The sequence below is a fragment of the Nestor notabilis genome, unplaced genomic scaffold (genome assembly GCF_000696875.1).
Source record: "Nestor notabilis isolate BGI_N333 unplaced genomic scaffold, ASM69687v1 scaffold34900, whole genome shotgun sequence".
NCBI classification, from domain to species: domain Eukaryota; kingdom Metazoa; phylum Chordata; class Aves; order Psittaciformes; family Psittacidae; genus Nestor; species Nestor notabilis.
In genome coordinates, this window is record NW_009912171.1 from 24,027 (window position 1) to 40,680 (window position 16,654).

At 37.0% G+C, this 16,654-nt stretch overlaps 1 protein-coding gene across 1 annotated transcript in view; it reads left to right on the plus strand.

Moving 5' to 3' along the window:
• Positions 1 to 16,356, plus strand: part of LOC104408397 (constitutive coactivator of peroxisome proliferator-activated receptor gamma-like) — a gene marked incomplete at both ends in the record, with an annotated part of 37,144 nt that extends 20,788 nt beyond the window's left edge. The window contains 4 exons of the mRNA XM_010017995.1: positions 7,499 to 7,705; positions 11,378 to 11,486; positions 12,711 to 12,824; positions 16,299 to 16,356. Coding sequence (XP_010016297.1) covers positions 7,499 to 7,705; positions 11,378 to 11,486; positions 12,711 to 12,824; positions 16,299 to 16,356 — 488 coding nt within the window. The remainder of the gene's footprint in view (positions 1 to 7,498; positions 7,706 to 11,377; positions 11,487 to 12,710; positions 12,825 to 16,298) is intronic.
• Positions 16,357 to 16,654: the final 298 nt, after the last annotated feature.

Genomic DNA, 16,654 nt, shown 5'->3' on the forward strand with positions numbered 1-16,654 from the left:
CTCCTTGTGCCCCTCCTCACTGGCAGAGCATGGGAAACTGAAAAGTCCTTGACTTAGGGTACTTAGCAACAACTAAAACATCGGTGTGTTATCAGCATTATTCTCAGACTAAAGCAAAAATACAGCATTGTACCATCTACTAAGAAAATTAACTCTATCCCAGCCAAAACCAGGACAGAGTGGAAGAAGTTTGATCTTTGTGGGTTTACAATGGAAAGTTACTGGAAATAAGAGAGGAAAGTGAGTTTTTCTAAGCTTTTTAAGCTTTTCTCCATGTCCCCTAATAACTTTTAATATATTGGCTAATTTCAGCAACATTTGCTAGAGATGTAGGAGTCTCTGAAAGAAGTAAGTAACTGCCAGTTGTTTTAAATAGACAGCCAGTGATAAGGGCAAGGCTCTTTAAATTGCCCAACAAGAGGAAACTTTAATGTGACATCACATTATTAGGGCATCCATGTGAGAGAGAGACATTGCTACAGGCATGGGAAAAAATTTCAAATAATTACTGAACCATTCCAGATGCCAGTGACACAGCACATGCAGGAGCCCATCAGTTTCTGACGCAGACGTACCAGGAGTCTGTAAGCACTTTGTCCCTCATCAGGGACAAACATTATTAGTTGCAAGGCAGATGGAGGTACCAGGACTTCCCCTTCTCATAATTCCAGAACATTTAACTATGTGTGGGGGTAAAAAAAAAAAAATGGAAAGAAAAAATGATCATAAGAGTTTTCAGAGTCCCAAACAAATAAAATATGTTTTCCTACCAAATAATTTCAATATTACCTATTTGAAGGAAGGGTGAGGAAGTTCAAAGGTTTGGCACCATAAACACAAGCACTTAAGACAGTAAAAATTAAAATCCTAATGAATCCATTCACTTTTATAGGAAGGATGTGGCTGCTGCCTAGGCTACAGCCAGGTGGTTAGCCTGATGACTGTAACTCAGAATTTATATGAATGTTTTGTAAATGTCATATGTATTATGGACTGTAATTAGCCCAGTAATCATTTAGATCAGAGGCAGGCAGTTGTGGCTCAAGATAATGTTATTTCAGTCTTTCTTTTTGCAGGTGCTAGTGTGGTGTCCATTACATAACTGTGCACAAATAAACCGAAGGGACTACACTTTTTAACTGATGATACTTATCATCACAGAAATGTTATTTATGCTGAGGTTTATTGTAGATATGATTAAAAGCTCTGATAAAGGCTGATATTTTTGAAAACCAACCCAGAAATGAGCAGCAGACTTTTTAGAACTGAAGGAGATTTTTATCTGGTTGCAGGTTGGTTAGCAGTAGTGCTTTTGTGTTACTACTTTCGAGGGTGCTTAAGGGTAAAATAAAGTTTTTTTTAGGACAACTTTGGAGTTTTTGGCTTAATGTAAATAGCAGTGTTGTTCCACGGAGAGGTATCATTTTACATCAAACTCCTGATAAAAACCAGTCAATAAACTTTCGTCAACATATAAATACTAAACAATTGGGTTGCTTACTGGTAAATATTTACTGCAAAGCCTTAGAAGTATTTAAAAACTGGTTTATCTAGTTTCTGTTGCAGCAGGTGCCCTCATAGGATCTCTTTTCAATCCCCATTTTCTTTTGCACACACCTTGTTTAAGCAGGAAGAGCTTAATTTAAGCCGTAATCTTTTATCAGAATAAACCTTAGTCGTGTTTTCAAAATACTGGTGCTCCTCTCCCCGCCCCCCGAGTTTGACAGGTCAAGGAAGCAGGTGATGTGCTACACTCCCAGCAGCCTATTGCTTAAAGCTTATTAATGCCAAGTAAATGTACTGTTTCAGCAGCCCATCTCTGTAGGATAACACTTCTTCGGTTTACCACCACTGCATTAGTTCAGGTTATCTTTGCCGAAGAACAGAGCATATAGCTTCAGTGCACAGCATCTTTTGACAACTCACGCTGGGAATTTGGCAGGGAGTGAGGGGTTGGACCTAGTTGATCTTGAGATCCTTTCCAATCCAAACCATTCTATGATTCTTTGATTCTATACTAATGGCTGAAGGCTGAAAGATCTGGAATACAAGAAAGCACTCTGTATTTTGACTGAAAGAATCTTTTTAGTCATACTTTCTGTCACAGTGAATTTAACTTTAGTGAAGTTGTCATCAGTTGACAGTGTATCTCTCCATATTTAGAACACAATGTGCCTTACATCTCGCAGGCAAAGCTAAGCTTCACTGTTTTAATGACAAGTTCCTGAGATAGGATCTACTTGCTGCCTTTATTGCTCAAGCATAAACTGCCTATGGTTGTCATTTAAAATATAGGTGAGTTTGGGGAGGTAGTGTAAGAAGTAGTATACTGATAATATACTGAGTTCAAATGGATCTAAAATGAACCAGTTAAGCTAGAGAAGTACTCAGATTATTGCTTGGGTCAGATTTCATTGATTTTTAATTATTGCTTTTAATTTATTAATTTTAAGTAGAAATTAGGAAATAATCCTCTGTCCTTAAGCGTTGTGTTTTCCTTTTTGTAACAGAGGGTGGCTGGGCTGAGGAAGGGAGGAGTGGGATAAAAACACCTTATGTAATTTTAAAGTTATTTCTTTTAAAATTTATATTTCGAAATGTTAGTCATAGTCATATTTTCAGTATTCAGCTCAACCACAGGCAGAACGCAACAGATAGGAAAAAATTGTATAAAACCAACTTTAACCTAAGTAACAATTATTAATCCAAATTTTTTCATTGATAAAGTGTGTCCTCAGAATGTTGTTGAAAACTGTACTAAAGGAACCAGTTTTAAAGTGGAAGTGTTCAGTGCATCAAAATACAGATGATGTGTGAAATAGCAGAAGTAAAGAATTGTAAAATTATTATCATGTATTTACCTTTCTCCTTGGTTTCTAGAAATGAAGATAGTGAAGTGGCTTTGCCAGCGAGTATGGTTCTGGCCTTCATCTGTGTCTGCTGACATGTTTAGAGACTTGCCCTCACATTTTAAGTGTGGTAGAACCTATTCATCCTTTTAACAGAATTTGAACCCTCTAAACTCCGTACTGTAGAATGGTAAAGGAGTTGTGGGGGTTTTTAGTATGTTCCTTAAAGTAAGTTGTGCATCTTTCAAAATGCCTAAGATAAAGTTACATCTCTATCAAAAAGATCACTTGTTAATCCACAAAGATTTGGAGGACTAGTAGTATTTCCTTAAAACATACAAGTATTTTTACATCCTCATTATTTTTTTTTATTATTATTATTATTTAGTTAGATGTAATTTGAACTTGAAATTTGCATTTCAAATACAAGATCTGTGTATTTTTCTTCCTGACAGTAAAAGCTCTTCAGCATGATAGACAGTCTCTGGGTCTAGATTTGCAAACTGCTCCCTGGAGTCTCTTTCTGCAGTCAGGGAGAATGCACATGAGCACAGACATCAGCCTGAACTTGTGGTCGACAAGCTAAAGCACTGTATTTCTAGAGCAGAAAAAGGCATGATATGTCTATGAGGATGGCTCTGCTAGCAAACATGTTTCTCAGGTTGTTAGGAAAAAACCCATATACATTAGTGATATGGGTGATGTAGCACTGCTCTCACTCTTTTCAAGTGGGCTTGCCCAGTTCAGTTCAGGCCTTCTGAGCATGGTGTCAGTAACCTCTGTTGCAGTGATACTAGAGGACTGTGAACTTTGAGTTCTCTTCTCAGTCTTCAGTTAATGTTGGAAAATAGGAAAAGGAATCTTTTTCCCCAAATGCTGAGAGGGTGGGGAGCTACTGCTGTAGGAGCAGCAGCAGGGGCACAGCGCAGGCAGCTGGTGCAGGAGGAGCAGTTCTCACGCACTCCTGTCTCTCTCTCTCACAAATGTCATCAGCTGGTGGTAGGAGTAGCAGCAGCGAGATCACAGGGGTGTATCTCACATGATTCACTGGGGTCCTGAGTTTATAAAAATAGTAAAAAGAACAGACACAATTTCCAATAAGAAGTAATCTCTAGGGTGTAATGCCCTGGAAGGCAAGCCTTCTTTTCTTTTGGAATTTTCCACTTCTCATCGTGACGTCTTTGCATTGCAGACACCAAGCAGTTGTGAGCATTCCCATGGCAAAGCAAGTCTGTGGTTTGCCATGTGCACAGGCTCATTGTTATAGACTCACTGTGCTTTCATTTTCTTTGTTTTTCATTGCCAGACATGGAAAATAGAAACTGTTCTTTAGTGAATGTATTTCCTGTCTTATTAAAATAAAGAAATCACTGCTCATAGTTCTTGCCTTGGTCTTGCTAATATTGATTTCCATTGGAAAACAAGCCTTACCTGATATACTCTCCCCCTCACCTGATACTTCAGTGCTTTAGGAAAGTTCTGGATTGATATCCATAGACAGTGAAGTCTTCTCCCTGTAAACCCTGTCAGCAGCAAAATTATTATATCTTTTTAACCAGTATGTCTCAAGTGTAGTCAAAAAGATCAGTGTTTCAGATTCTCATTTAGGCACTTGTTCTGCAAAATCGCATGCATTTGTTTTGCACTAACTTGAATAACATTACTGAGGAAAGTTGGGTTAATCACATGTTTGGGTTGGTTCTGTGCTTAGAGTTCGATAATAAAATAAAGATATGAAAGCTTTATTTTAAGGTTTATGGCCCAGATGGCATTCAGCATTCACATACAGTATAAGTAATCTGTTCAAAAGGCCATTTTATATCCTTGGTACCAGTGGGATTATAAGGACAGTAAAAGCATCTTTGTCAATAAATTATAAAAGATATAAATTAATAGTCATATAGGTCACAGCCATTATATGAGAAGATGGGAAATTGCTTGCTGCAGATGACAGCATTTACTTTTTTCAACAGCTTAAATGTTTGTTTTAATTATTCTTCATGAAAGTTTGTTTTCAGCAATTAAATCTTTCGATGTTAGCAGTACTTGCTGATAATACAGTGACAGAAGATACTGATTTGTTTGACAGGGAATTTCAGTCTGGTTTTGTACTGATCTATAACAAAAGAGACTATTGGTGGTATAAATCATATTGATATAAATTTGGTCAAGTTTGATTCAGAGTTGGTGTGCTACTGTCACTGGCCTCTACTCCTAACTGTAGCTTAACACGTCCATTTTCCTTGTAGCTTACGAGGAAAACTGTGCTGCTTGTGTCAAAATGCTCTATTGTATTGAAGTTATTTAAAGTTTGATTCATTGTTGCATTAAGAACAAGATCAGGATGCATAAATTCTGAAAGAATTCCCTAGCTGGATTAGTTTGCAGGGGAAAAAAAAAAAAAGAAATAAAAAAAAGGAATTCTGGGGATTCCCAGCAGTTCTTTCTCTTTGCACTTGCTGCTCATAAAGTTTTACTTTGTGATCACAAACCAAGCAGATTCCATTTTAAAGCTTGTAATGATGTGGACTCATTTCCTTAGCAGGTCTTAAGATTTGATCAGGTGATCAGAAACAATCTGGCTAGTGCAACATAAGAATCTCTCAGATACGTAACCGGCTGTGTGCTCTCTTAGTCTACTTTAGTGCCAGTAATACTGGCTCACTTAAACCACATTCCTCTTTTAAGTACCTTTCAGCATTGTTAAATGGTTTCCAAAGACCTGCTTTGCTTGCCAGAGCAAGAGAGTTATGAATGTGCATGTAGTTACTAGTGTCAGCTGGCAAAATGGTAGCTTACATCTGGAGACAGTAACTTCCTGAAACTCAATAGCCTGATCCCATACTGCAAATACTTTTGTTTTAAAGGGTGGGGAGAAGAAGGTCTCTTTTACTCAAGTACGAAGTGTCACAGTCAGAAAAGGAATGGGCCTTTCATTTTCTAAATGACTGCACAAATTTGCTTATGTTGTCTGCATTTATCTGGATGTCAGTGGTTGTCTTCGGTTGTCTGTATTGGGTGAATTTCAAGTATTGAGTGTCATGTTGGGTCAGTGCCCTGGCGGCCAGCTTGATGCCTTTCCAGGAATCACTAGAAGCAGAAGTTCTTCCCAGAGGGCTCTGGACCACCCTTCCTGGTATCTTTTGCCTACTTCATCATCTCTAGGTCCTTTTTGTTTTTCCACTGTAGAAAAAACAGCCAGTGGAGGTACACCTCATATCTTCAAGTCACCTTAACAGAACCCTACTGCCCCTTGCCTGTGGTTAGGGGGAATCCTATCACAGAAGCTGGTTTCACATAGTCAAATTATGCAACAGGCTTCAGCTCATTGCGTAATAATACAGAAAACCTAAGTCCTTGACCAGAGTCTAGCTATTTTCTCCAAATGATTTATTGTTTGTCTCTTTTGGTAGAAGCTTTGTAGCTCCATGCTGGTAGCAAAGATTTCCTGATTTTGTGGGGACCTTAGGGAGGAAGACGTTCTGATCTGTTAGTACATTTCATGTTTCTGCTATTACTTGCCATTTTTTTAAATAGGGCACTGGTGCTGTATATGCATATCTTCAAGTCTTTTGGGGGTCTTTCAGGATGTAAGATGTTGGTTTTGTTAGTAATGGGCCAACTCTTTCCATTGCATTTCAGGCAAACACTTCACAGCTCTTGAGCTGGGGCTAAGACAAACTTGAGCCACATTTTTGTCCTTTCTGTTCCAGACTATTTTGAATGCTGTTCCATTCCTGGTGCAATTTATACTGTAAGGAAAACTGTACTGCAAGGGTACAACAATGCCACAGATGGCAGTATTGATGGCCACACTGTTATGAATCCTTCCTGGTCTTGACAGACTGCTTCAGTACAGACTGTGGAAAAGGCGTTCCCCACTGAGGAGCTTTGTACAGTTTACACAATACTTAAAATCACAGTTTTCCCCATATTGAATTCCAGGCTTTTATAGTTTGCTATGCTCTGCCACAGCAGGATGTTAAATTCACCCATCAAGTTTATTTTGGCCATGAGTTTTAATTGTCTTGTTGAATTTCACATTTTGTGTTTTCTGCATGTCATCACACCGGTACAGTATTTCTTCTGGAGACATCCATGTTGAAGTGAAATAATTTGACTTTCAGACTACAGTCAGAAGAAATTTTAGAGTGTTTAAAACAAAAGCCTGGGCACAACCAACTTTGTTCTGTCAAATTTAAATGATCTTTAAGTGCTGTAACATTTCCTGGCTGATCGAATGTTGGAAGGTCAAATGGATCACTGTACACATCATTTTGTACTCCCAGTTCATGTTTTGCATTCTACTAGCAGAATTCTTTCTGGGCAACTGCTCATTCTTCAGAAATACTATGGAGAACAGCCATTTATTTTGTCTTTCCATTTTCATTCTGAATGTATCTGTCTTAAAAACTTGAGTAAGACACTGTATTCATTAAAACAAACTTCACTTCCATTTTATTGAATAAACCTGGATACAGGATCATTTCATGAATTCTGCTGTTCAATAGAGGACCGTCATTGTCACAACTTTGGGACTGTTTATCTTTGCTCTGCTGTTTGCATGGGTATACGTGATGGTAGATTTGCTTATATTTCCTGATTTGTGAGGCTTGCCTTTTTTGGTTTGTTTTCTTTTGTGTGAACAGCTTGCACAAGTGGACTCCAGAGGTGTACATCTTGCTGCTGTCTTTGTTCGTGGCCTTACAACTTTGCTCATGGCCAATAGTGCCTGTGGCTTTCCATTCAGAATGGATGATTTGATGCCTTGGCAGGTGTTTGATGGAAAACTTTTCCAAGAAAAATACCAGCAGTCACACCGAGGTTGCTCTTTGGAAGAGCTTTTGGAAGGCAATGTGAGTAATTGCATCCTCTTAAACAGTTCTGTATTCTTTGATAAATGTACCTGTCCATGTTTGTTTATTGGTTTAGTATTAATGTTTACACTGGTCTGCTTTCTTCGTATTTTTCCTCTCTTCCTTGTTCCATTACATCCTCTCCACCAACAAAAACAACTAAGATAGACATACTGAGACTATGAAGGAAGCTATAATTTTACCTTTACTTTTGTTTCTGTTACTCAGAAAATAATATAGGGAAGTGTCAAAATGGTTGTCAATTTCAAAATATGATAATGCCTGTAATGGTTTTCTAATACTAAGGTATTAAGAGATCTTTTTCCTGTAAGATTTTAGGCAATATATTAAGAATATCTTTCAGTAAACATACTGGGTATAATTTTTAAAGTGTTTAAGAGTGTTATTAAGGAACCTAAAGTTTTAGTCAAAGGTTTGGTGAATTCAAAGAGGAACTGGAAATTGGAGGAAGGTAGATAACTAGGTACTTTTTCAGAATCTCACCAAGTATCTTCCTGTACCCCCAAGTACTTACATAGTTCTCAATCCTACTTTTCACAAGCTAGGGATTTGTACAATTTGCATGCTATGTTACCAAAAAACCAGTATGATTTAAAACATATCTGCCCAGCCTAGGGCAGGGACATATCAGCAGAGTCTTGCTGAGTATGGACCACATCTGGTGCATTAGGGTGGCATCGTGTCTAGGCTCAGACGTAGGGTCTGCTAGACTGTGGGCAAGGTTGTAGGAATGCGCTAGTGAAGCCTTGGACCAGACCTGGCTCATGTCCCACTGGCACAGAGTATGTGGGGAGATGTTTGGGTAGATCTGTACTCATCTGTGTAGATAGCTCTTAAGACCTTTGATTAATGTGGCTCTTTTCAGTGTGGAACTGAAAATCCTGTATCATTTAGTTACTTTTGAAGATTTTATCTTTGAAATGTGTTTACCTGCTGTTACGTATATCACTTGAGGGTAAAATAAATAAAAGTGATTACAGACAAAGCAGTTTTCAGTTTTGAATGATTTTAATCTCATGCATTCAATACTAGTTATATAATTAGTTTTCTTTTCTAAATTTGTGTCCAGTTACATACCATCCTGATCTGCAATGATGAGTGGGACATGTGTGGGAGGGTGGAATGTATGTGTTTTCAGCGTGGAGGAGAAGGATAATCTTTTCCATATGGAATCAATCATATGATTAGGACTGTAGTCTCTACCCAAATACTGTGGCTCCCATTAATTGGTTGGTTGATTTCAGTAGATTTTGAATTGGGCCAGTGGTTCCTCCAGTTTTTTATGTAGGACTTTTACAGAGCAGTAGAGTGTCCAAAGAATAAATGGGAAAATATTAACCTATACAGATCTATGTGAACCTGATAATTCTTTTCCATTTGGATGGAATTCAGGTAGTGAATAACTTTTACAGTATGTATCTATATCTGTACAAAATTTACATTCCCTGAGAGGTATTTTTAAATGTGTTAGGTAGTATGTTTTAGCCAGCATTTGAAAATCTTGGCATAATCAGCTTAAAGGAAGGAAGGTGCTTAGATCCCTAGAACAGAGTTGGAAATTTTCTTGATCAACTAAAATATCTGGGTAAGGGTTTTGAAAAGCTTGATTCTCTAGTGTCGTGGGCTTAGACCACGACATCTAGTTTAAACAAACCCCAGATAAACTGTTCTGTTGTGGGGAAGAACAGTCTAGCCCAGTGAATTTTTAGAGTAGCTTAAATACCTTTTTCTTTTTTAGGTACAATTTTATGGTACATATATGGCAAAGATAACTCCCAGACTAATAAAACAGCTTTCCAGCTTATCAGTTTGAGGCAAGAATCTGTTTTGGGGAGAATTGCCAAGAGATGCCAGTTTAGCTGGGGACACTGGCAAGGCAACAAGCATATGTGAGTGGTTTTTCCTATTATTATAAGTTCAACTGGTTCTTAGTTCCTGGCAGACCCTAATGTACTGCTGGAAGCCAAGATCTTTCAGCACTTGTGTGTTAACAGTCTGCCCTTGAGCACCATAAATCTAATCTGATGATAGCAACAGCATTGTGTTCAGAAAAGAGATATTCTATGTGGGAATTTTTTATTATAGAAAAGGTAAGTAACAGGATAGGAAAAAGTTACTCCTCTTGGTATTTGGTGCTCATCTCCTAACTCCTAAGGCCCCTTCTCTATGATCTGGACAGTTACATTACTTCAGGGAGTTCAGGAGATCTCAGAACCATTGTTTTGATTATGATGGGCTTAAACACAGTTAATAGCTTTATAAAATTGCAGTAGAAGTACAATCTTGGTTAAATATTTACACGTATACCAGAAATTTTGAATATTTTAGGGTTTGCTTCCCACAGATTCTTGTACCAAAACAAGAAAATGTATAAATTATATGCAGTTGATACATTTGTGGGCCAGTTTTTGTGTAGGTCAGCTCTTTGTAGCCTAGCAGCTGTGAAAGATAAAAAATGGGAAGCTTCTGATAAGAATCAAAAATAGAACCATCTTGTTTTTTAAAAAAAATATGCTAAGCTCGTATTATCTAGTTCTGTTTTTCATAACAGTAATCATATTAGGTTTTTTTATCCACACAGAAAATTGGATATAATAGTCTCATAAAGCAGTGAGGCAATGATATTATCACTTTATTAGCCTTTTTATTGTGCTTCTCGGTAATGAGTGTGTTCATGATCAATTTTTTTTAATTAAAACCAAATTACCTAATTGGGTCAGCGTAAATGATACATTTTGTCCTTTTCTGATCATGTCTTTCATCCAACCTTCATAAACACATTCCAAATTTATTTTCCCAAAAATACAGTGAAATCTTCTCCTCTCCTTCCTGCTCCCCTTCCAACTTGGTGGTTGCAAAAGGAACTGTCATCCTTTTAAGATCAGTTCAGTTTTATGAAAATCACAAATTGTGCTATTGCTCTTAAATCTTTCCTTTCATAATTCTTTTCTATAAGTGTATTACTACTACATGCTCAGTGCAAATCAATAAAAAAGCTTCTAAGATCTGACAATTCAAAGCTCATTGAAATCAATGAAAATTAAGGTTATGTCACATCTTTTAGTATTGCGTCTTTAAATAGCTTCAGCCTGTCCTTTTGACAATAGAATTTTTCATCACATCAAAAGGTAAACTTTTTTATTTAATTCCCCCATTTCTCTTTAAACTTGGTTATATTTTATCAGTCAGGAGTTAGAGCTGATGCATTACTATGGTGTTAAGTTTTGTTTCTACTGTATGCGATTAAGATACTTTGATTTTCACTAGTGTGTTTTCCATGAGTTCATCAGTCCTTATCTGGAGGCTTTAACCATCTCTGCCTGAGGTATTGCTTATAGAAGACTAGTTAAGTATGCCTACAGATACAAGGTAATAGAATACAAAAGCAAGTGATACACAGGTGTGACCAGAGAAGAGAAACAAACTTCATTGAAAAAGGGGAAAACATTCATTCTGCACCTCTACCCATCTCTCCCAAGAATCCACTTTTAATATGAAATGTTTGAACTTTGTTTCCTGGGAAAAAAAAAAAGTGAACCAGATCTACCACTTTCATATATACATGAGTGTGGCTAATTTGTTGTGTATGCGATTGATTTGTGCTACACCTTTTGCATCACAGCCATTGATTTTTAACCCTCTTGTCTGCAGGAGTCTTTGTATACACCCTTCCAGAATCTGAAGTCTTTCATTTGCAAGGCTTGCGTGGCAAAGAAAAGAACAATACACAGCAGACCAAGAGGGAATGGATTTGTCACAGGTTGGTATTATGTTGATTTTCTTAATAAGTCAATATATTGATAAGCTCAATTATCTTTCAACAGCAGCAGCATTTACATAGGCAGCCCATCAGTCTTTCTCCAATAACCCGAAGGAGAGATCTCAGAAGATATTTCCTGGTTTTAGGAATTTATGTGAATTGGATTACCCAAGTTTGGATAGAATAGTACTTCCATCTAGCTACACAGGTAGTGAAGTCTACACAGTAAATATCTTTCACTGACTGAAACATCACTGCTATTTACTCAGTGACTAAAGTTATTTTTCATAGAAGGAATTAGATGACTCAAAGGTGTTTTTTTTCTTTCCCTCAGGGGAGCTATTTTAATGTTGATAGTTGAAAGTCTGAGTAAGGCACTGAAGAGAGAATACTCCTTATTGGACTGACTGATATAGTTCCAAATATAAGAAAGCTTTTGGGCAACCCGGAGAATGCCTTTTTATTTTTTGCCCAAGGCTTTGCTTCCTCTCCTGCCAACTTTATGGTTCAGTTTACTAAAGACATTTCCCACTTGATCTGCCTGACTTTTAGGGGTAAAAAAACATTGAAAGGTTTTTAGCATCATTCACAGGTCATGTTAGGGATTTTGAGGCTTTGGAATAATTCACACTGAATTGCGGTGCTTGTGCTGCTATTATGTTTATTATTTGCTTAATACCTGATCAGTTGTGTCTGTGAAGATAAAAATTGCCCCTTCAAAATTCCTTGAGCAAATTACAGTAGAATGATTTTCTGTTATTCAGTACTTTGCATTATGTGTCAGCAATACTTCTGCTGTGGTACTACACCATCCAGGTGCTGGACATTCAAAACTAAGGGTATCTGTTGGTGATTTACGATACCAGACCTTGTTAGCATCTGCTATTGCTTGAAAGCTGTACTTAACCATTTAAATTATGAGTTGTGATTTCAATTTGGACAGAGATTTCTGTTTGTTGTAATGACTGCAGTCTCCAAATCTGTGTCATAAAATTTTGATCTGGTTTCCAAATATACTTGTTAACAGCTTGTAATCATGATGTGCATAGATGGAAAGACAGAACCATGCTTATTAGTCTGACTTTAGTTTGGAGAAATTGTAATTGTGCATAAGTATTTTGGCATAAAACTAAGAAATGTCATTTCCAAAAAAAGAATACACTGTCTCTCATTTTCTTCCTTCAATCGTGCAGTTAGAGTTGCTTAGTAAATACTGTTTTTCAGGAACATGGCAAAGAGAATTTAATCCAAGGTTCCAGCAAACACACAGAAGTTCTTTTGTTCCTCCATATCATAACCAGATGAGGGGGTTCCTATGGAGAAATCCTCAACCACAAGGTAAAAAAACTGTGTGCACATGTGTGTATTTAGAATTGTCTCTATCAACAGTACAACAGCTCTGTGTCTATGTGCAGGTTGCGTTTCTATGTATGCAGTTATCTTGTGGCTAAAGCAATCTGTAACAAAACTTGTATCAGCTGTAGTTGTGTACTATCGTTAGCAAAAACTAACTATGCAAGGTGAGGTAGAGTGTAGCATTATTATCTGGAGATACAAAAATAAAAGGAAAAGAAGTGTCTAAGAAAGATCAATTATTTTGTTAAGTCTGCAGAGCCTAAATTGCTTCTGTGTTTCCAAGCGAAGTTTTCAGAGATTGATAATATGACTAAAGAAGGATAAATAATAAATAAATCCAGTAAAGTCTTTAATGTGTTTCAGCTGCCACTGTTGTATGCTTGAGAGACAGTATCATTTGATTCACAGATAAGATTGATTGTGTATGTAAAGTGTAAAGGTAAAATATAGAGTGTGTATGCTGACCATGAGCAGAAGCAAAACTGGTCATTGTTATCGTGGTCATCGCAAGAAGCCTGCTACTCAAGGGTTGGGTCATCTCTGACCAGCTCCAGAAATCTTACAACTACATGTATTCCACAAAGCATGTTTTACAGTAACTGTGCTGAACAGTGTTATGAATATGTTTCAGTAGCATTTTTAAAACATCTTGGCTTCTTCTACACTAGACCTATTTACTGCCCTCAGGACACTCTTAAAACATGATCCCATAAGTGCAGTTAAATTGCCTCTCTTATAATTAACATAGATTTATTGGAAAAATGTATCTGTCCTTACAAAAGAGCCCTGCAATGTTTTAGAGCTCCTTTTAAGCTGATCTGCCAAGATTACTCATTTTGACAAAGTTTTTTTCCTAAGTTTGCTAATATTAAGACAGGAGTTGCAATTAGTTGCTTACGAAACAATGAGTTGCTTCATTATGTAGCTGTTTTCTCTGCTATATGTGTGTGTCTCACCAAAGAGAGAGAGAAAAGAACAAAAAAGTAGCAATTTTGTGTTCTGTGATAGCTTACGTGATAAAACTTTCTAGTAATATTACCTATTTATCCCATCCTTTATATACATTCGCATGGTATACTGTTGTGGTTCCTGCTGTTGCATAGTATACCTATATCATTGTATTGCATACATTAAAAATTAAAGGAACAGTAACCACGGGACCTGTATCTTCTGTGTCAGGAGTGTACCTAACCATTAGGTAGCCTTTGCTCTCTCTTATCAGTTAATGTTTAAGGATTTTGTGACACAATGTCAATAACAGTGGAGGAAAGAGTAAAGCATAAACCTAAGAAGCACTGGTATTTCTCTGAAATAATGGTTTGAATCTGCTTAGGTAGAACAAGAATTGAACACAGGCATCCCTCATTTTATGGTGAATACTAAACACTCATCTGTTGTAATTAACATCTCATCCTGTACCTGTATTTTGAGAGAAGGGAATTCAACTGTATTTTTTCTGGTTTGGGGGCATGGGGTAGTTTGGGAGGTTTTAATGTTTATTTATTTATTTGAAGTTCTCTTCATAAATTTCTTGTCTGTGCGTCACAAATTGAGAGTGTATCTGTGTAACTCAGAGCAGGACATCTAAGCCTCATGGGGAGGTAGATTTTCCCTTAGTGTTTCTTGTTTGTTAATATGGAAGACTTCCTATTTAGCATGTTGACTGTTGTGTATCGCATTCTGAGTGTCTGTTCATTTCTGATGCTAGTTAGACAAATCTTAGCTATCTAATTTAAATCTAAGATTAGGCTTCTGTTATTGAGATATGAAACTTTGCATTGCAGCACTTCACAATCTTTGAGTTTTAAAGCCTTGCTCAAGGTAGCATAGACATCTGTAACAAACCATGACTTTACAGATTCTGGTTTCATGTTTGAAACACCATGTTATATGCTGTATTGCCTCTTGGTAGACAAAACTTCATTCATTAGAAGTTAACACCACTAATACATTGTTTTGAATCACGTTGCCTCGTTCCACAAACAGCTGAAAATAAACTGAGCACTAACAACGGTGGAAATCATGATATTGAGTATCATATGTCATTGCCACTCTCAACAGTCCAGCTGATAAACATTGAGATTGTTTGTCATAGCATACAAATTACCCCCTAGATCTAAATTAACATAAAAAGATAGCAAAAAAAAAAGTAAGTCTAACCTTATCAGTGCATTGTCTTACATATTTTATAGCTATATTTTAAAATTTCAGTGATTTGGACAATGGTTCTTATACTAGTATTTGAAAACCTGTCTGAAAAGTGAGCTGAAGATAAGGGAAAGCGAATAGGAGAGACAGTGTCTACAGGACTAGTTGTAACAGCTACATGAATGGTTGAAATTAAGGATACCCTAACGTATTAGAAGTACAATGAAAGATATTGCAAAGATATAGAATTTCTGCCAGTGATAAGGTAAGCATCAGAACTCTCTGTAGGATGAACCCAGGGGAGGGATGAGGACATAACGAATAAGAGCTGTCAGAGAGCTAGAAGTAATGGATAATAATTTCAGGGAAATATGCAGCTTTTGTTTTTTAAAATATTCTACTTAGAAAATACAAATCCTTAAAAAGAGATTTATGTTTCTTTGAAAACAAGGTCTTCAGAGAAAAGCTTTTATGGAAAACTGAAAGCAGTTTTTCAGGGAAAGGGAAAGATGAGTGTTGAGGGAAGATATGAGAAAAATAGGATTGTTGGAGATATGTCTCACTGAAGAGAAACTCCTTTGTCCAAGAAAAAAGGGAATTATCCAGAGTCCTATTTCTTCATGGAATGTAATTGCATCAGAAGGCTGCAGTCACTTCAGTCCTAACACACTGTAAACCATGTAGCTGAACGTAGTACAATTTTACGGAAGGATCTGAGTTTGTAGCAAGTTTTCATTTGCTATGTATTTAATCAAGGCTTCCACGCTTATGTTGTATATTCTATGTTCAAGCATATTTCTGGTTAACAGGATTTTGATAGAACTGGAATGTAGGTGGGACTTGGCAGAACTTTAGTGCTGAAAAAAAGATTTCATTCACAGTTTTAGTACTACTTTGCTTATAGGAATCTATAATTAAAGCAGCATTGTACACAGGCACACTTAGACCAGTATGAAAATGTTTGTTAGTATGGCTTATATCTGATTCTAAATAGTATATTTTCCTTGACTGAATTCATGCAGTCTGATCTACCAACCACAGTCTATGACCTGTATGATTCACTATGCTGACCCATGAGTTGGACTAGATTTAACAGTTAGAGTGGGCCAGTTGCTTTAAGAAGAGCAATGCCACCATGGACTATGCTCCAACATCTCAAAATATAGCCATAATTATATATGAACTGGAAAGGGATATGTTTTTTCAATATATATATGAATGTAGTTTTTCTTGCAGACTATCTGAATAAGTTCTTGTTTTCTTGCTTTAATGTTAATTAAAAATATTTAATTCCTCTCCTCCCTCCAGGTAGAGAGTATGGATCAGGTCATCCAGACCGAAGGAGAAGATCCCACGTTCCTTCTCGGTGAGGAATACAAGTGTACAGGTAGCAAACTAAGATGATGGGATAGTTACCATTGAGGTATTTTTTTGTCTATGAGAGCATCTTTTCATGGACTTTACAGAATAACTGAACTGTGTGATTATGGAGGAAGTAACTCAAAGCTGAGGCTATTCAGTTTGGTAATCACTTGCCACGTTAGGTCTAAGCATGCTGTGAGGCTGGAATCACTAAAGCTGAAGTTAAAGGCATCAGCTGAAGCACACTAGCATCCCAGTATAGCTACATTGTTTTGACCATTTGACACTGGAAAGTCTGAAGT